The following is a 20,601-nucleotide window of genomic DNA, read 5'->3' as shown; positions in this document are numbered from 1 at the left end:
TAGTGGAGGCTCGGAATTACGTTCGACAACCTGGTATGATCTCAAGCAGTACACCAAGGATTGTGCGTTTCGCTTCGATCGAAATGCGACCACGGCGGAGGGTATCGAGCCCGTGTTCCGCGAAAATTTGGAACGGGATGAAATCGCGAGAAATTGAACTCGTAAAATATCAGAATAGCATGGCAACTGGTCAAATACCCAGCAAGAACACATGCACTACAGCACGTTATCACTTGTAACATCGCAATACTGAGTTTCATTTGTACAACTGAGAACGAGGAACAACGCAGAAAATACAGTATTTTGAATCTGAAAGGCTGACAGAACACAAAAGCTACGAGTGCGCTTCACTCGGGGAGAGCTTCTCAGAGCTAACGAAAATTCTCTCATTCAGCGATGTGAAAATGAAACATTCGAAAATTCACACGAAACTAACGCTATTCTATGAATTGACAGCGAACAGGCGTTAAACGTCCTCGTTGACCAGGCTTTGCGAAGACTTGTGTTCGAAAAAGAGCGTTAGTCTTCTGGCTGATTGAAAACCCTGACGAAGCAGCGCTGCGCGTGCAGGTAATGACTGTATCCGGCGAACGCACCAGCGACCTGCGAAAGAGAAATCATCATCATCATCAGCCTGACTACGCCCTCTGCAGGGCAAAGGCATTTCCCATGTCTCTCCAATTAACCCTGTCCTTTGCCAGCTGCTGCGACCCTATCCCCGCAAACTTGTTAATCTCATCCCCCCAGCTAACTTTCTGGCGCCCCCTGCTACGCTTGCCTTCTCTTGGAATCCACTGTTACCCTTAAAGACCGGCAGTTACCTTGACTTCACATTACATACCCTGCCCAAGCCCTCTTCTTCCTCTTGAATTCTACTAGGATGTCATTAATCCGCGTTTGTTCCCTGACCCCCTCTGCCCGCTTGCGGTCTCTTAACGTTACACCTACCATTTTTCTTTCCATAGATCGCTGCGTTGTCCTTAACTTAAGCTGAACCCTTTTCGTTAGCCTCCCCGTTTCTGCCCCATAGGTGAGCACCGGTAAGTTACAGATGTTGAATACTTTTCTCTTGAGGAGTATCGGTAAACTGCCATTCATGATCTGAAAGAACCTGCCATATGCGCTCCACCCAACTCTGATTCTTCTAGTTATTTCCCTGTCATGATCCGGATCAGCGGCCTCTACCTGCCCTAAGTACACGTAATTTCTTACCACTTCCAGCACCTCGCTACCAACTGTGAACTACTCTTCCAATAACTTTTGCCAATGTGCCTTAGTCCAGTGACTTACACACGCGTCGTGAGAGTTCCTCCCCAGCTTCCGAAATTTTTTTTGGTGGGCAAATTTCCCTCTATTTTCCGGAAAGAGAAAAAAGCAGCCAGACGCACAACCACACGAGGGGCAACAACTTGATAAATGAGAGTTCCGCGCGCGTTAGAAAAAAACTGAAACGTTCTTTCAAGCGGACATTGACGCAGCGTCCTGTCTGACCATTAGAGGTTTCACCACAGGACATATATATTAGAATGGGCAAGAAAAAGAAAGAAGAATATAAGTACCCAGACCGCGCCGCCGGTTCACCATAGGACAGAAAGTAGATTGAGGTTGAAAGTAACCTCGCCCGCTCCACTAAAGTACAGGACAGAAGAAGCTGAAAAAATACCTCCATATGACACTGGATGAGAAAAGTGACATGCTTAACTTGACAATTTTTGCCCCATCGGCCCGCGCCGCTCTCAGCTACTTGAATAGCTGAACAGAGATTAGCAATCTTTTCTCTCTTTTTTTCGAAGAAAAGACTATGTATACCCCGTATTTATAATCAATCTTCTTAACCCTGCAGAGGCCTGCACATTATGCACGATACATACGGTACCAATGCCAACAGTTTTCGTTTCTGCTCGCAGAAGAACATAAGATCCTCACAGTTGCACAAAACGCATTTCCCAGCACATTTTCCAAAGCGAAGTCATTGTGTCAGCCGCAGAGATGCCGAAGGCATGCTGCAAAATAACTGACTGCAAGAGTTAACCCTTCTGAAAAAACAACCTAGACACTTCCATTCAGTGGACATTGCAGTATAAAGACAATGGGATACTGCGTGAAAGTACATAATAAAGACCATATTTTTACGCTTCTCAAATGTGAAACGGAGTTTTCGGTATTTTTACATAACCATCTGTTTTTATTTTTCGAAGGAAGCGGTTAGTGGCACAGACAAAGAAACTAAAAGAAAATCCAGCAGACTGCAGTCTTTCAACATGAGCGTGAAAAATAGTAAACACACAGAGAACGCACAATTTTCACGGAGTCAAAGGCAACGACGACTTGGAAAAATCTTCTTTAACAACGTCATAGTGCGCTGAACTTTAAGGTTTTGCAGTGTGAACATCCAGCCAAATTGATTATAAGACAGGATGAGTTATAGACTGTAGTCCTTGCAGGTTTGAGAAATGGAAAACTCAGGCCGCGATTTCTCTCTGAAAGCTTGTAACAAATACTGCGTCGACTTGTCGATCGTTGTCTTAAAAACCTAACTGCTAACGTCCCTACAGCAAAGAGCTAAGACCGGCGGGAACCTACGGCGCAAAAACTCCATCCGTTTCACTCGGAGCTGCGCAGGGTAAGTTTAACTTGCTCTGTCCTGTTGTAGAATGTAAACTGGTCATACGGGACGCTGCGTCAATGTCCATTTGAAAGACCCTTTTAAATAGTGAAAGGCACACCAAGCTCGCATTTATCAAGTCGTCGATCGTATGGTCGCACTCCTGATTTTGCTAATACTTCCGTCCTCATGAGGCACACTGAAGAAAGCACAGGCAAAAAAGCAGAGACTCTGCGTACTGTAAAAGCACATTGATCACTGCGTTCGCCGCACCTCAATCGTGTAAACAAAACATGAACTAGATTTTCTTAATCATTCGCAACCGCTTTCACTCATGCAGGCACAGCTGTAGCGCTGCTCACATTCGAGTAGTCTGTCTGCTTGATTTGTTTTTTACTGCCGGTAATTCATGTTTTTCGATAAATCTTCAGTTGAAAGACGCCGCCTGTGGCGTCCTTACTGTCTCTTGCTCGCATCTTTGTGCGCTCGAAAAAAAATTAATGGATCCCAACTCACCTACTTCTTCGCTTCGCCGCTTAAGGCTGCTTAAAACGAGTCACCGTGTTCTGAAGGCAACTTTGAACAAAACAGACTCCTACGGCTAGCTAGTGGCCACCATCAAATTAAAACAAGGCGGTGCCAGAATGAGCAGAGCGTTTTGGTGACAGCACGAACCGCAGCGAGCTTGCTGAGGGTGTCGTCGCCGGACTTCCAGAAGGTGTAAAAGGCCGAGCCTGAGTAGAAGATGATGGCCATCAGGTGGAATAGGAAGAACTGCGCAAGCACCAACGGGAGATGAGAATGAGCAATCAAACGATATTCAGTCCTACCTGGCTCAACTCAGTGGCAGCGCTGCGCCACGATCCTAACACAAGAACTTTTAAATTCTCCCGCATTATTCCCTCACAAGTCATTCGCCAGTTGCACGCGCAGAAATGCATGCAGTAATAGATTGGGCGATGAAACACACAGGATGACCATGCGAAAAATTTACGCGTTCCAGTGAACTCAAATTCCGCGTTTTCTATAGAGCAGCACGATGGCAGCACCGTGTTTGTAAAAAAACATAGGGGGCGCTCGCGGATGTCGGAGGCGCCCGGGGTTGTCATCTGCGCCGTCAGTGCGCGGTTCGCTTTCGTTCGTTTATCATGCTTTTGAGAGCTGCTTTTCGCGTAGAGTTGTATGATCTAGTTTCAACGGCTGTATTGGGGAGCAAATGTAGCGCATGCGGCAGCATGCCAGACTCCACCAAAAGCACAAGTACGATGCAAAGAAACACACAGCTGACAGAGCGCCTGTTGTGGGCATTTCCGACATCACAACACATATATATTGTGACATTGTCAAAGGATATCAGCTCCGAAAGGACGTTGCATACTTTTTCATGCTCTTCTTAAAAGCACTCGCCAGCTGTTAACGAAAGGCCGCCTTCACAGGTGCACTGCGAAATTAGAAAACAGTTTTGGAATGCTTTGTTTACATCTGTTTCTATGCGCCGCGTTCCTGCCGGATACCCCCACCAGGGGCTATCTCCCTCACTCACATATTGTTGCGTTTTAAAAGTACACCGGCTCTGAAATAACGTTTCATACTTGCATGTTATGTTCTGGAATGTGTTTGGTTTTTGCTAACGAAGGGATGACCTCATAGGCGCACTGTGAAATTAGATAACTATTTCGAAAACATAGGTGGTAACAGCTGGGTGCAGCTCAGATATGTCGGTTTGCGAGCTACGCGCCCGCGGCGATGATCATTCCCTCTGGAAACTTTTCTGCACTTCCCCAGTGGCAGTACTTACGTAAAGCGACAACGGCATGTAGGTGTCCGTGAAGGGCGAAGACATGGAGCCCAGCAGCATCAGTAGCGACGTGTAGCTCATGCAGAAGGACGTCACCAGCAGCGTCCGATTGGCCAGGCCCAGCGCGGGGGAGAACATCAGCAGTGCCAGGGCAGTGAAGCCCAACACCTGCAGTGGCAAGGCAGCGGTGTTTAGAAAGAGGACGCGAAAGGAAGGCTGCTGGAAGACCGCAAAAGTGCTTCGTGCTTGCAGCGTCTCAGAGATGCACCGTTTTGTTGTGACATTGTTTGCGGTAATTAAGGAGGCGTCATCGGCTCCAAGACGGTGCTACATATGTAAAAAATAAAGACACTGGTTTCTTCGCAGAAAATTTCTGGTTTTGCTTTTGATTGATAAGGAGCACATTCCTTTCTACTCCCCCTGTTTTTAAATCTATTCATGCGTTTCGACCAAGCGAGTTAAGGGTTGACTTTGTTTTTTTAACAGTACAGGAACGAAGCCCGGAAGCCGCAGACTAATTAAAATATATTTCTGCCAGTCTTCGCAGCAAGCTCGCGATTATTGCAGCATCAGGTAAAGAGGCCATCTATAGAAGACTAGACTCCAAGTTCTATATTAGCCGCTAAAAGCCAGAAAAGAAATTCTACCAAAAAACTCACCGTTTCAGCCACATGGATCATACCTACAACGCCGGTGGCAAACCATGGGTTGAAGCCAATGTAGTCTGACTGTGCCGCAGCCCAGAGGACAACATCAGGCGGAATGATCGGCGGCCCTTCATCTTTCTTCGGTTGCTGGGGCTAGACGAATAAGGAGGGAAGCATATATACTCGAATGCTTTTATTACATGAAGATGGATTATCCATGCGGTAGACAGTAAGTGGTATGGTATGGTATGGTATGGTATGGTATGGTATGGTATGGTATGGTATGGTATGGTATGGTATGGTATGGTATGGTATGGTATGGTATGGCATCGTATGGTATGGTATGGTACGGCATGGTATGGTATGGTATGGTATGGTACGGTATGGTACGGTACGGTACGGTACGGTACGGTGTGGTGTGGTGTGGTGTGGTGTGGTGTGGTGTGGTGTGGTGTGGTGTGGTGTGGTGTGGTGTGGTGTGGTGTGGTGTGGTGTGGTATGGTATGGTATGGTATGGTATGGTATGGTATGGTATGGTATGGTATGGTATGGTATGGTATGGTATGCAAGGTTTAACGTTCCATCGAGATATAGGCTACGAGGGACGCTGTAGTGGAGGGTTCCGGTTTAATGTTACCAACTGGGGTACTTCAACGTGCACTGACATCGCACAGTATACGGGCGCCTTGCGTTCCGCCCCCATCGAAACGCGGCCGCCGTGGTCGGGACCGAACCGCGTCATCGAGAAGATCAGTCAAACGCCCTAACCACTGAGCCACCGCGGCGGGGGTCTACTGCGTTAATTAGCTAATATTTATTAGTCGTCGTAGAGACAATGAAAACTGTAACCTACGCATGCATATGTCTTCCTTGATAGCTGCATGCATGCAACATGCAAGGGAGAAATAAATTGATGGTGCCGACCTAAAATATCGCTTTCTTTGGGAGCCACTCAATAACAAAACGACATAAAAGGTGTCGTAGCGCTGCCCCTTGTTTTTATGAGCATCGCAAAAGTTACTACATAAAAAAAAATAAAAGAGAGAGAGCAAACTGCATGGCGTTCTGCTTCCGCGGGTGCATCCCATAGTATTGGCGGTCATAAAGGCTATTTCGGGCCGTCTTCGTCGCAGCTAAACCCAACCGCCACGATCATATACAGTCATCACCACCAAAGCCTACTACCACGCTGTTCTCCAGTTAGCAATCTCCCGCGCGAGCCCTGGCCACGCTATCTCAGCAAATATCTTAATCTAATCTCGATACCTGACCCTCTGACGCAGCCGGTGACGCTTCCCGTAGCTTGTTGTTCACTCTGTTACCAGATCAGAGCGCTGGTTATCTGTTCTACGCATTACATGACCTTCCCAAGACCATTTCCCCTCCCCGATTTCAGCTATAGGATATCATAACTTGCGCTTGCCCCTTGTCCTTAACGCATCTATCCTTAGTCGCATTTCACGCTCTATGAGGTGAACTACGGCCTAATTCATAACTGTGCGATGTAGATGAACATTTAACCGTCACTATCAAGAATCTGATCGATCTACGTATTCAGAAGTATCAGAAGTAGACTACGATGGCACCCGTGCCGCGTTACCTCTGTGTTCGCGAAGTGTGCTGTTGTGGGGAGGTGTACAACAGTCTCTGAAATTCCTATTAGGCCCATTGCTTTTGTGAAAAGCGCGAGACATTACTGCGCAATCGCAGGAAGTGGAATGCGCCATTGGGCACAGGCGTTCACATTGTGTTCCCCTATGATGCACGAAATGACAGCGCGCGCGGTAGCAAATCAAGCTGCTCTTGAAGATTTTAGAGGACAGTGGCCTTCTGAGACAGTGGTAGGATTTTCTTTCAATTAGAAAATACGCGGGCGGAGAAAGTGTTGTTACACATAATGTAACGCTCACCCAGCCTGCAACCTAACCGGATACTGAGGACAAACTGAACTTGGCTTCCATCGATAGGTTGCAGCGTCCTAATGACAAGGACGCCATTTTCACTGAGAACGGAGTTTGCGTAAATTAGGAAAGGTTGGAAAAATTAAACCTAGATTTCGCCAGCCCCGGCCGGTTCCGTATGTAAACTGCAGAGCGTCGAGGCAGTGTTTTTTTTTTTTTAATTTTCTTTCGCAGATCCCTGAGTATAAGCAACATCGCCATTGTCTTCCGAACGGTGATCACGGAGTCCTCTGGAACGGAGGCGAGTTGGAATCGAGCTGATAGGAAATTTTTACATCCAGTTTTTGCGCCAATAACAATGTCTCTTCCCACCGGACTTACGCCAGCATAGCCAGACAGAGCCACAGAACCGATTTTTACCGAGAACAAAACTTGGGCAGAGATTCCCTGAGTGTTCCTTAAAGGGGCTTCGAAACATTGCCTGGGGGAATACCGGCTATACTTCAGGTGGGTTATTTATGTCACACAGATGCTGACTTAAAAAGAATTGCAGGAATCGATGTACAGAAACGAGATTTTATTCAGTGAAGAAATTTCAAAATACAAGCAAATAAAACGCTGCCCTCAACTCGATTTTGGCGGGGCTTCCCACTCCTATTTCGCTCTCCCAATGACGGCACCTGGCGCAACCAATCAAAACAGCCAGCCAGAGCACGTCGCGGAAGTTTGTACTCCATGGTTGCCTGCTCTCTGTAACTCGTTCTTGCTGAGACTGGCAGCGTTGTTTTCATGCCAGAGCGCCCTTGGTGGTGTATTTTTATTTTACTTGCTTTGCAGGGCTTTTATCTAAGACAAGCAAGTTGTTTTTGTTGATCTAATATAAAACGCAGACAGGTGACTAAATGTGTCTCTATTTATTCACATAATTTGCAGTATATTTACTGTTTGTCCGGTCATCAAGCTGGCGCCAGGTGATGTCATATCCGCTGCTAAAAACCCGCCACTGTGTGGCGACACCATCAGAGCCATGAAGTTGTTTTTGGGAGGACATTAAAATATTAAAAAACGGAATGTACGCGGTATTACCGACGCTAATAGCACCATTATAACTCACTGTATGCAATCAACAGGCAAAACAGTTAACTAAGATTGTGTTTCTGGGCCCCTTTAAAGGTGCACTGAAGAGGAATCTGAACTTGTCTTTTTGCCGCGGGAACTCGATCGACACGTTCCGAGCTTTCTTAGAAACCTCGATTTATTGTCCTGTGTGGCCGACTTCCCTAATTAAATTGAATTAACGTCGGCTTCCGCCTTTTTTTTTTAATTCTGCCGCGTACGGTGGGCGGAGTCGACCAACGCGTGGAGCGCCTTTCACCTGCAGTCCCGTGGCGGCTTGCCGCTCTGCCATCGGCGGAGTAATACGTAGTAGTCCGTAGTAGCAAATAGACCGCGCGTATTTTTTTTCTTCGGGCTTATTTTGCGGCTATATTATCTGCGAATGAAACTATTTATTCATGGAAACCTAAAAAACAAAATAAAGCGAAAGCAAAGCCTTCATGGAGCTGGCTGAAAGGCACTTCACGCGTCGGTCAACTCTGCCCACGGCAGAATTAAAAAAAAAAAAAGGCGGGAGCCGGACGTTAATTCGATTTAATTAGGGAAATCGGCCACACAGGGCAATAAATCGAGGTTTCTAAGAAAGCCAGGAACGTGAAGATCGAGTTTCCGCGGCAAAAAGACAAGTTCAGAATCCTCTTCAGTGCACCTTTAAAGGGGCCCCGAGACTTTAATCAAGCATAAGGTATTTATTCTTTGTATGCAAAGTAAGGGATAGCCGCCGCGGTGGCTCAGCGGCTATGGTGCTCGGCTGCTGACCCAAAAGACGCGGGTTCGATCCCGGCCGCGGCGGCTAGAATTTCTTTGGAGGAGAAATTCTAGAGGCCCGTGTACTGTGCGATGTCAGTGCACGTTAAAGAACCCCAGGTGGTCGAAATTTCCGGAGCCCTTCACTACGGCGTCTCTCATAGCCTTAGTCGCTTTGGGACGTTAAACCCCATAAACCAAACCAAACCAAAGTAAGGGATATGCGATGCCCGAGCGTCAAAAGAGGCCGCCAAAATCATACCATTTCATTTTTTAATCTTCCCCAGAAATGGTCATTTCAATCCGATGGTGTCGCAACGCAGCGGCGATTTTCGGCAGCGGCAATGAGGTGGCACCCAGGTTGGGCACTGCCTTTCTGATTGATTGGGCGTCCAGTTTGAACCTAGTTCCTTTATGCACACGAAATGGATCCAAATTATTATTTCTACGAGTGCTTTAAGCTTTTCGCACGGCGCATAAACTGAAATGAAGCAGTGAAAAGCCGCGTTTACATGAATGCGACAGAAGTCGACTCCAGCCCACTTTTTAATAAGGGAGTAATTACTCATTGGCATCCACCCGAGCGCAGCCATACGGCTAGAAAGGAAAGCTATACAGCTTTCTCAGAAACTTCGTAGTTAAAGAAAAATTCGTCCTGGTCCGGGGTTCGAACCCAGGACCACCGCTACACCGGAGCAGTCGCTCTACCAATTGAGCTAACCAGGACGGCAAGCTTATGGTAGGGCGAGAGCGAATTGATCAATAACTCGAAGTGGGAACAATGTTGGTCAAATGTTTAGGGGAATCCCCCAAGGTGGAGTAGATTTGTAATAAGGGAGTAATTACTCATTGGCATCCACCCGAGCGCAGCCATACGGCTACAAAGGAAAGCTATACAGCTTTCTCAGAAACTTCGTAGTTAAAGAAAAATTCGTCCTGGTCCGGGGTCCCCTAAACATTTGACCAACACTGTTCCCACTTCGAGTTATTGATCAATTCGCTCTCGCCCTACCATAAGCTTGCCGTCCTGGTTAGCTCAATTTGTAGAGCGATGCTCCGGTGTAGCGGTGGTCCTGGGTTCGAACCCCGGACCAGGACGAATTTTTCTTTAACTACGAAGTTTCTGAGAAAGCTGTATAGCTTTCCTTTCTAGCCGTATGGCTGCGCTCGGGTGGATGCCAATGAGTAATTACTCCCTTATCACAAATCTACTCCACCTTGGGGGATTCCCCTAAACATTTGACCAGCCCACTTTTGAGTGACAGTTTCAAATTTGCGCGGGCTCACGGTGAGCGCTGTTGTTCAAACCACAACAAGGCATCAAAAAAGAAAAGCGAGTCGACACTAAAGCTCCTCAGTCAACACACCTTGCCCCAAAATGTGAAAAGAATAGGCGGACAGGAGGCAAGGCTAGGCCGGGAGGTGGGGGGGGTGGGGGAGCTTGAGTAAAATGGGCGAGTGAAGTTTGCGTCCTTCTCTTTATTTCAAATTTTCTACGTGGAATAATTTTCGTTTAAAATGCTCCGATTTCAGTAATTCAAGGAATACATTTAATCAGATTAATCAGCACCGAGGAAAACATTACGGTACCCCTATGCCATCACCACCACTGCCATCCCCCCGCGATCAATGCCAAGCGGCGCTCTGTTAGAGTTCGGCGTGTAGCAGCGACGTTTACAACTGATCAATAGGGCAATACCTACTTTTGTACGGCGGACGGAGGAAGCCCTTCTCCGAGTACCCACGACGGCGGTAGACCTGTGCCTGGCCATTGATCTTCTTCCTCTTTGCCTTCATGGGTTGCTGCAGCAGTCAAGCAACAGCTTGGCTGCGGTGCGTTGAAAGAAGGATGCTTGGGAAAGTCAAAACATCAAATGCCGAAAACGTTTCTTTGGCAATTATCGCGCTAGACTTTACACGCAGCTCTTCCGGACTTTTGTACGCTGTTGTTACTTCGAGCCATCGAAACGCGCTATCACTTCAGATCAGTATCTGCCAGTGTGGCTGAACTCTGCTAATATAAGGACAACTTTCTGTTCCCTTTCCTAAGCAAGCCCTCAGCCAGCAGCTAATATATCCTTGCTCGTCCATTTTGCTGTCATTCTAGCCAACCAAGTTGTTTTCCTCGATTTTAAGACGGAACCTTTACTAGCCTAGAGGCGCCGATTTCACTGTGTCTGCACGAATGACCTTGAACAGAAGGAGCGGAGCTGCGTAATTAACCACGTGATGTACCAGGTTGCTCGCAGCAGCTGCAGCAGCGCACTCCACCGTCCCCGCGGCCGCTGCGCGCTGCCTATCCAGTGCCTGGCTATGGACGAAGCAAGTCAGCCGGAGCCGACTTCCTCGAGAGTGGGCACTCGCAGACGTCAGGCCGACTCTGGTCATCCAGTCGACATTGCCAACCGTGCGAGTGATTTAGCATTCGATACGAAGCGTAAACGCGCTAAAAGGGCAGACGAAACCGATGAAGAGCGGGAGCTTCGAAAGCAAAGGAAACGCTCATAACTGGCCCCTTGGGACAGTGGACACCTCAGTCGCGCTTTAAGCTGCGTGGCGGTAGTGAGAGATGTGCGCTGCATGCGTTGGCATTGACAACGTTGCGGCAGAAAAGTGGTACTGAAGCTATAGGCCGTCGGTGTTCATTGTGTTCACGGCGTTGGCGTTAACAACGTTTTAGACTCCGATGATTTTGAGGAAAGGAAGGGCGCATAACTGGCTCCTTGGGTCAGTGGACGCCACAATCGCGCTTTGAGGTACGTGGCGGTGGTGAGAGAGAGACGTGGGCTGCATGCGTTAGCGCTGACAACGTATAAACAACGCCTAAACATGTGTTCGTCTATGTCTAACAGCCAGCCTAGACATATGTCTGCATGTCTGCGTATCTAGCCAGGCCTAACCACAGCTAAACCGAGGCTTAACCAGGTGATACCAAAGGCATAACCAGAGTTAGCTGAGCTAAGCCGCAGCCATTTTTTTTTTCTAGGCATCTACGTTTGTGGGATATGGACTGTATTCTTTACCCTTCGCCCTTTTCGCACCTTTCCTTTCCCTTTCGTAATGCCTTTCCATCGGGCGAGGGAGCTGCCGAAGCGCCTCCTCTCTGGGCTGTTGCAAACCTGTTCCTCTGCCGCTTCCACTGCGCTAGCGCCTAATTCCAGGGAGCCCGCTATGGAAAGGTCTTAGCCACCGGCCCACCCAGTGAAACGCGAAAAACTGCGCGAGAAGACGCGGGCGGAGTGACGAGAAATGCAGACTTCAAGAGTTGTAAGTCTCCGCTGTGTGTGTGTGGTTTTCGTTTCTAGTCACTCCGTCTTATTGCGCAGTTTTTTTTTCCCTGCTTCCAGGGATGCACCAACTAGCCCGCCAAAAAGTGTTGCTAAACATCACTGATTTCGTAATCATTTTGCCGATTGCTTTCTCCTTATGTGCCTCGCGACACAGCAGCCTAGGCGCACTTGATTTGCCGGGCCGGCTGCCGAAGATGCGCGGTCGCGCTTCGTCTGCATGTTAGATTCAGTTTGGCTGTAGTTGTTGCGTGATGTTCATATCACGCCTAAAGATATGTGCTTAATATCCGTTTCGCATGCGTTACACGACGAAGGCGCGAGCTTTAAAATATCGAAGGAAGGAGCACGCCAACTTCCGAACCTGATTGTGCGTTCTCTGCTGCGCGTGGTGGTGCCATATGAATGCACGAATGCATTTAACGGCTACATTTTCACCTCTCCTTCTTCGCAGATATTTGTCCATCCCTCCGTCCGTCCGTCCGTCCGCCCACACACCACGAGAGGACTCGAGAAAATAATGCACAGGTGGAAAGGTATAATTTTAATTGGGATTCGAACCCATGCACCACCATAGATGCCAGTCATGGCCTCCAACTACTCGGATATCTACAGAAGGCTGCCTGTGGCGTAGCTAGTTGGTATCTCTGCTTACCTAGGCCATTTGCGGTTCAACGGGAGTTGTACATTTCATTTAAAACTCGAGTCCTCTAATGCATCATTCGGCGCAGAAAAAGGAAGTTATTTGCATCATTGATATTAGATGGTGCCGCAGTTTCCTGCTTTTTCGCTTCGCCAGTCACGACCACTTACCTAAACCAATGGCGGCTCGCGGTGGACGTTCCACATTTCTTTAAAAGCTGTTCGCCACACTCCACTACGGTTTACGTTCTCTCCATTGCGTTTCTGTATGTAGAAAAAAAAATTCTTCGCATCGGCTACTTGTAGTTCTTTGCGCGTTTGTTATTAGAGGGCGCCGCACTAAGCGTCAAATACAAAAAAAAATGTCGAAAAACGCGGACGATGAAGAGGACAAACAAGAACGAGCTTAGTCAGCGGTCGTGTTTGTTATTTCTTCTTGTACGCGCCTTTACAGTGTTTTTACTCTACTCGTATGGCGCAGAGAAAGTGCTACAAAGTGGTAAGATCACGGGCTATTCTACCGGCACCAAACACCGAAGAGGCCAGTATCACTGTCAGGTGCATATAGAAGGGAGATGATAGAAATGGAGGTGAAAGACACGCGTAGCGCCGAAGTGATGACGGAGAGGGAGTCGAGAAGGAACGAGGCGTACGCCTGGCAAAAGTATGACGGCTGCTTCAGGTGTGAGGTGAGAGGGAGGGCACCATGAACTACTGGACTAGAAGCAACGCCTTCATGGCAGAAAAACAGCGCTCAGAAAAAAGAACCGCAGCCAAGACACACGCGCAGCAAAGCGACAGCTGGTTCCCCTTCGCCAGCGGCGACCGAGAAAAGTGAAGCGACTAAAAAGCAATGTTTCTCGAATAAACTAAAGAAAAGGAAGAAATCGCTGTCTAGCATTTGAAAACTCCCGGTGTTCAAGCGAAGCGGTAGATGGTTGACACGCGCATTGGAGATAATTTGAAATGAATGACATTGACGATGAATCGTTTTAGTACAGTGGATGAGTGACAAAACTGGAACTGCCATTCCTTGAATTTAGCACTGGAAGTAAGCAAGACCCAGCGATTATAATGCTGCTTGAGCAGAAAATAAGGAAGCTTCCTAGTCGCTGTCACTTGAGCAGCGCCATTTTGAGATTTCTCATGCTCACAAATGTTATTAAAGGTGCACTGAAGAGGATTCTGAACATGTCTTTTTGCCACGGGAACTCGATCCACACGTTCCGAGCATTCTTAGAAACAGTGACTTATTACCCTGTGTGGCAGATTTCCCCAATTAAATCGAATTAACGTCCGGCTCCCGCATTTTTTTTTTAATTCTGCCTCGTACGGTGGGCGGAGTCGACCAACGCGTGGAGCACCTTTCACCCAGTCCCGTGGAGGCTTTGCTTTCGCTTTATTTTGTTTTTTAGGTTTCCATGAATAAATAGTTTCATTCGCAGATAATATAGCCGCAAAATAAGCCCGAAGAAATAAAAATACGCGCGGACTATTTGCTACTACGGGTTACTGCGTATTACTACGCCGATGGCAGTGCGGAGAGCCGCCACGGGACTGGGTGAAAGGCACTCCGCGCGTCGGTCGACTCCGCCCACCGTACGAGGCAGAATTCAAACAAAAAGGCGGGAGCCGGACGTTAATTCGATTTAATTGGGGAAATCGGCCACACAGGGCAGTAAATCGCAGTTTCTAAGAAAGCTCGGAACGTGTAGATAGAGTTCCCGCGGCAAAAAGACAAGTTCAGATTCCTCTTCAGTGCACCTTTAAGCGCGTGAGACTTTAAATATGAGTATAGATTTCACGTCGCGTGTACTGGTGGAAAGCGAGAACAATGAAGTCCCCTTATTCCGCGCACTGTCTTCTCGGAGCAATTAACGGTGCCTCCTGCTTCAAGTTTGTTAGTAAGCAGTGGATGGTAGGCGTGTAATAAATGCAAGTATGCTATGATATACAATTCATTCCGTCCGATTCCATTTGATTCTTACCATATCCGCCCGTATGACTTATTGATTCCATCGAGGGCACGGGGAAATAACGAAGTGCAAAAATGAAATAGAATTCGAATGAAAGCATCAAATCAACGCCCCCCCCCCCCCCCCCCCCCAACCTCTCTGAGGAAAACAAAGCACCATATCACCTTGCACACGTGCCGTAAATAAGCGTGCCATTGCAGAGACAGTTATGCACAAAAATATTCACGCTTGAAATGTGCCCGTTAGTCATGCGTGCTCAGAATTTTTTTTTTAGAAATTTAAGCTGAGTGCGTGATAAAAACTTCTTAGAAATCTTTTAGAAATGTAGGCGCGGTGCCTGTTAAGAGTTGTACTATCATGATTCTGCAAGTGTACCACTACAACGTGGAAACATCCTGTTCCCAAACTCTCTCTGTGTATATTGCTGACAACAGAGAACTCCAGGAAACACATTTAGCGACTCTTCTATCTCGTTAGCGTGCAAATATCCATCTAACAGCGTTCCTAAAATATATTTTTACAAGAAAACTCTGGCGACATCGGAATGCAATGGCGAAGCACGGGCAAACGCAACGGGGCAAACGACGTGGTTCCGCGCACGCCGATCCTTCTTAGACTAGTTCCCGGTGGCGCCACAGTGTGGCGTCAATTTCGTGAAAATCGCCAAAAGACAGAGCTGACTTCAAGGGGCAGTGCACACCAGATGGTGCTGTGGCTGATGCATGAGGCTCAAAACTAAATAGAGAGGGTTGAGCCTTCAGTCTCCTCTGATATTATATGGTGTCGGCTTTCTACGGCACGTTGTGTATAGTTATCGACTGCAACGGGCACTCGGCTACCGCAGTCGCGTTTTTTTTAGTTCGTACTAGCGCGGTCGTCCGCGGGCTACAGTCATTGTACCGGGCCCCTCGTACTGAACTGCAATGGCGCCTAGACTACAAACGCCGATTGCATTTGCTTTTTATGGTATAATTCATATCCCAAATAATAAGCTGAGCACCGGACAAAGCATTAAACGTTAATGACCAGTACTTACCACGTAAACTACAATGCAAACGGAAAGACAACAGCTGTTACTGGCACGTTCAACTCGTCTCCTGAAACGGCCATGTTTCAAGAGAACGGCTTGCGGGTGTGCGTAAGAGGACGAGGAAACGACCTTTACACCCATGACCCGAAGATATACATAATCCTGACAGGTAGATGTGGGTACTCAAGGTCCACGACCGTTTAGAAAGCCCTCACAATGCTGAGCGGCCCTAACACGACACTGGATCAAGCTCACTCTCTAAAGATCTTTAACGGACAACTTTAAAAGTGATCCTTGAAATATAAAAAGGAGGTGGGAATTACGCGCATTTTTATCTTGACTGTTCATTGTCTTTTAGGTTTTGTCAGCGGCATAGGTCGACGCACTCTGTCGTGAGTGCACTCATATCGCCTCACACACACACTCAAGTCTGTGAGTGTGAATGAGTGTAAGTGTGTGTAAGTAGACGTGAGTGTGAGTGCGAGTGAGCGGATGTGAGTGTGAGTGGAAAGGAGTGTGAGTAGAGATGAGTGGTGAGTGGATATGAGTGATGAGTGAATGCGAGTTGATGTGAGTGGCTGTGAGTGGTTGTGGGTGGATGCGAGTGGACGTGAGTGGCGAGTTGTGAGTGGTAGGTGGACGCGACAGCGAAGTTCGCCACTTGTGTTTCGCGACGACGGTATGCGCTCAGCTATTTTCATGTTGTTGACAGCTTAGGGAAGCAAATATTCACTGACGACCAAGCTCGAGGCAGCATAAAACATCATGCCGGTGTCTTTGGACGCCCTTAGCAGAGGATTCCGCTGGCGTGGGAACGGCAATCTTTCGTTGCTGTTCGCCGTACTAGTTCACCGTTGGCATGGGCGCAGGCTCTTCGCTGGTGTAATGAGCTGCTAAGGGTTGTGTCAAATCCTTTGACCAAATTTCGCATTGCCACTGCTGGTTAGATGTCTCTTGTCAAGCCTGCTACACGGCTCGAGCTCATATACGCAGAGTTCCTATGCTTTCTGCTGAAACAATGACTGTCCGCTTCTCAGCAACAACTAGCGTAAGAGGGATCTTGAGCGCTGATGTATGCGTAGTTTTCTTCTGTGCCCGGGTGTGTGCATTGCAGACCTCTGCTCTGGTCGTAATTTTTTTATTGAACCGGAGCTGGAACCGGCAGAGCCTTCTATTGCCGACGCGAAGAACCTGACCAACTTGGCCTGGCTGTTGCACTGCACAAGCTCGGCTGAATCCTGGAAACGACGCGAAAACCAAGCGCGTTTTTAGATAACGCCACAGGTTCTTGTTCCTGTCATGTACTACTTGAAGGAGTACTATGTCGCAAATCAAGCATGCGGCTTTTATTTCTTGTATGCATAACATCAGACATGGTGATTCTTTGATGCCGAGGAGATAGCCGAAGTGGTAATATTTGGTGTTCTCATCTGCTCCGGAAATGCTTGTTTCGTGCCGATGTTGACGAAACGTTGCGGCGATTTTCGGCAGTAGATATGAGGTGGTAACCAAATCGGATCGGCCGCACCTTTTTCGATTGGTTGGAGGCACAGTTCGAACTTAATTCTTCTATACTCGGGAAAGGGATCTGTAATATAATGTCTCTCGTTATTGTCACATTTTCGCTCGAGAAAAGACTACAAAAGAAAATTCAGGGGGGGGGGGGGGGGCACTTTGTTGACCTAAGTGCGGTGAGGCGAAAGCCTTAAGCGTGGTGTTACTGCTTGTGTCATTGATGTGTGGTTAAGATGTTAAGCTTCGCCTCTAAGAGGGGGTTGCAGCCTTCGGGCTACGGCCGCTTATCTGTTTTTTCAGCCAGCGTACGCTTCGGCGGACGCGGTTGTTGCGACGCGCGTCTTTACTCTCTGTTTTTTTCTTTCTTCTTATCTTTCAACTCTCTTCTTTCTGCACGTAGCAGCGGTGGTGGCTCGGCTTGAGCCAGTCGGCAGGCAGGCCCCGTGCACTTTCCTTTTCGTCCTTCTCTGAGTCGCAACCGACCGACCGACCGACCGACCGACCGACCGACCGAGACCGACCGACCGCCTCTAAAGGCGGGGACACATGTGCGAAAAGTGCGTGCGATTCGCTGCGGCGCGTCGTTGCGACCGTCGTCGCACCGACCGAACGCAGCTCGTCGCATGCGTCCAACCTGCTGGATGCCAACGACGAGCCGCATGCGACAAACGCAACGACGGGATGCGGGAGCCAATGCGAGCGCAGAGAGCGGCAGCGTCATGATGACGTAGAGCGCGATGCCCAGGCCGCTCGGGGCCGAGCCATCCCGTCTGCCGGTGTCATAAAAACGAGCTAAAGTGTGTTCTTGACTGAAATAATAAACCCTGGGATGAGAAATGTGAAAGAATATGTCATTTTTGAGGATCGCTGACCAATACTGAGCTGCTGCTAAAGGTAACGACTGCGATACAAGCAAACTTCTTTCCACAACCGCTTCGCAGCTGCCGCTGGCCGGCTCGCCTGGCGCTCGCTCGCTTCGCTGCCGAAGGCGTCGCGGAAATTGACCATATTATTACTTTATTGTGAGATCATGCTGTTGACAGTGGAGCGATGTGTGGAGTAGGCCTTTTATTATAGCTCAGGCGACTTCCGAAGCGCCGGCCGCTGCGGCTTCGATACGAAAGAGGCTATAGGCCTAACGACGACCACGGCAGCCAGGCAGTAGCAGAGCTCGTCGCCCAGAGCGCCCGCGAGCGGTGCCGTTGCCGAAAGCTCGCAACATAAGCAGGCATGCTTTGTCGCTGCTCGAGCACGAGCAGACTTTCTGATAACAAGGCAATCTTGTATTTTCTTGGGATATTTGTACACGATCACAAGCAGCGCTGAGGCACCGCTGCACGGCGGCGAAGTGTGACAGCGGTTGTGGGCGGAGCTTGGGTAGAGCGGCGCAGCGATGCTCACCGCTCCGTGTGTCCCTGCTTGCAGTGGGACGGCAGATCGCACGCGACGGTCGGTGCGGCGCGTCGGCGAAGTTGTCGCACATGTCTTGCAACACAGCGTCTTGCAACACTGCCAGGGAGTGCATAGAACGCCATCGCCCGTTCGGTTCTACGCCTTGCTCGTCGGTAAATTGATTTTTGAGGAAAGGAAATGTATCTGTCTCTCATATCTCGGTGGACACCTAAACCTCGCCGTAACGGGAAGGGAGGAAGATGGGAGTGAACGAAGACACCGTATTTACTAGACGCGCCTTTGTTCATTCCAAACCATCGGGCTGGCATGGCAGAGTGGTACCGGAGACCGGGGTTTGATTCCCGAGCTCGGTCAATTTCCTTCTCGGTTTTATTTATTTATCTGGTCTCACTAGAAAGGTTAATTAGGCTAATTGGTTAAGTAAGCAATTAACTAAACTCAGTCCCACTTACTTGGAGCATCACTATACGGTCCCTTTAATTGGTTGCATGGTTAGTAGCCAAAGTACATACAATTTGCCCCGTTTGAAATTCGCGTCACGACCGTTTCGACCAATTGAAAAGCGTGACATTTCTGTCGACGACTGCTGCTTACAACGATGAGGCATTAAAGGCTTCCGCCTTAAAAAACAGTACAAGCGAATGAAAGCTAATGAGATTCAGGCTATAGGGGCGACAGTTTTCGTTGCGTGTTATGGCTCACATGAGCGCCTCCAAAATATATGGCACTGCTTTTCCTACGGAGTGTATCAAGTACTGTTTCCTACTCTACAAATTATGCCCGAATGGGCTTCTTTTTTTTTTTTCGTAATGCTTGGAGCAGTTCTGTTGTTGTTGGCCTCATAGAATGGCATGTACCCTCAAGTGGGACTGGCCATAACCAGGCGGTGACTACCTGCATTGCAAATTGCATGCGGCAAACGTAGGATGATCTAAAAAATTTGGGCAACTCAGTTTCCGTAACAGAGGTGGTTGAGTATGGTAAGGGGACCTACTAAGCTTAAATTTATGGGAGGTAGTGAGTAACAGAAAGAAAGAGAGAGAAAAAAAGAAACATACAGGAATAGGAAAAAGGAAATACCAAAATAACGGGTAAAAGGGGCATTACGGAAGCTTATGATAGTAGGTGTTTTGATTCTAGAAGAAAATTTTGAACGGCAGAGCCATTCCCATATTGGTATGTCCAAGCATAGAAACGCCAAGGGATAGAACAACCGCAGAAGAGGCGCAAACTGAGTTTCTGTAATGGAACTTCTAACAGTTTGCCTCCTTAGCGATGAGTATCGACGACAGTAGAGAAGAAAGTGCTCTACTGGAAATAAGGACACAATGGGGAGATCACAAGACCAGGCCTGTAGAGGTAAAAATTTAGTTGCGGCACACGGCAACGTAGTCGCGTGAAGGAAACTTCAAGTTTGCGAGATCGTCAAGCTTTACTCTTCCAAGGGAACAGGAGGTGCTGAAAACCGTACAAGGAAATTCTCTCATTCAAGTGTACGTACGAAACCGTGCTGCCGTAATGAACGCACAGGTTGGAAGGGGGTCAACGATTGGACCACTAAGGGGTGCCTCCGCTTAAGCATCAGCTGATTCATTTACATGAAGGCCCCTGTGTCCAAGAACCCAATCAAACAGAATTGATTGGACATGCGGAGGGATCAGAAATTTGAATATTCGAGGTGGCTGCGGTTCAGTAGACGCGGACAGGGAAGTGGATAAGAATAAGTCCGTAATTAGTATTACCACGGAAAAAAGAGTAGGATATCTTGCGCAGAGCAAGAACCACTGCCAGAAACTCGGCCAGGTAAATAGGCGTGAACTCTTGAAGACGGAGAGAAAAAGACCAGTCAAGGGATTGGGAGTAAATGCCTACACCTGCCTTTTCTTCACACACCGAGGCATCAGTCGCAATTGTAACCTGTGAG

The 20,601-nt window shown here is 48.1% G+C and overlaps 1 protein-coding gene across 1 annotated transcript; it reads right to left on the bottom strand.

Moving 5' to 3' along the window:
* Window positions 1-519: 519 nt before the first annotated feature.
* Window positions 520-10,677, bottom strand: LOC149352727 (uncharacterized). The gene is made up of 5 exons (XM_089577243.1): window positions 10,518-10,677; window positions 5,063-5,203; window positions 4,404-4,571; window positions 3,281-3,379; window positions 520-603 (listed from the first exon to the last, which is right to left on the bottom strand). Exons 1-5 carry the CDS (start codon window positions 10,584-10,586, stop codon window positions 520-522), a joined length of 561 nt encoding a protein of 186 aa, XP_089433369.1. The 5' UTR covers window positions 10,587-10,677.
* Between the last annotated feature and the right edge of the window lie 9,924 nt (window positions 10,678-20,601).

Source organism: Amblyomma mixtum, chromosome 3, assembly GCF_055824585.1.
Source record: "Amblyomma mixtum isolate Tamu chromosome 3, ASM5582458v1, whole genome shotgun sequence".
NCBI classification, from domain to species: Eukaryota; Metazoa; Arthropoda; class Arachnida; order Ixodida; family Ixodidae; genus Amblyomma; species Amblyomma mixtum.
The sequence above is the reverse complement of the archived record's forward strand: the minus strand, read 5'-3'. Positions and strand labels throughout refer to the sequence as shown.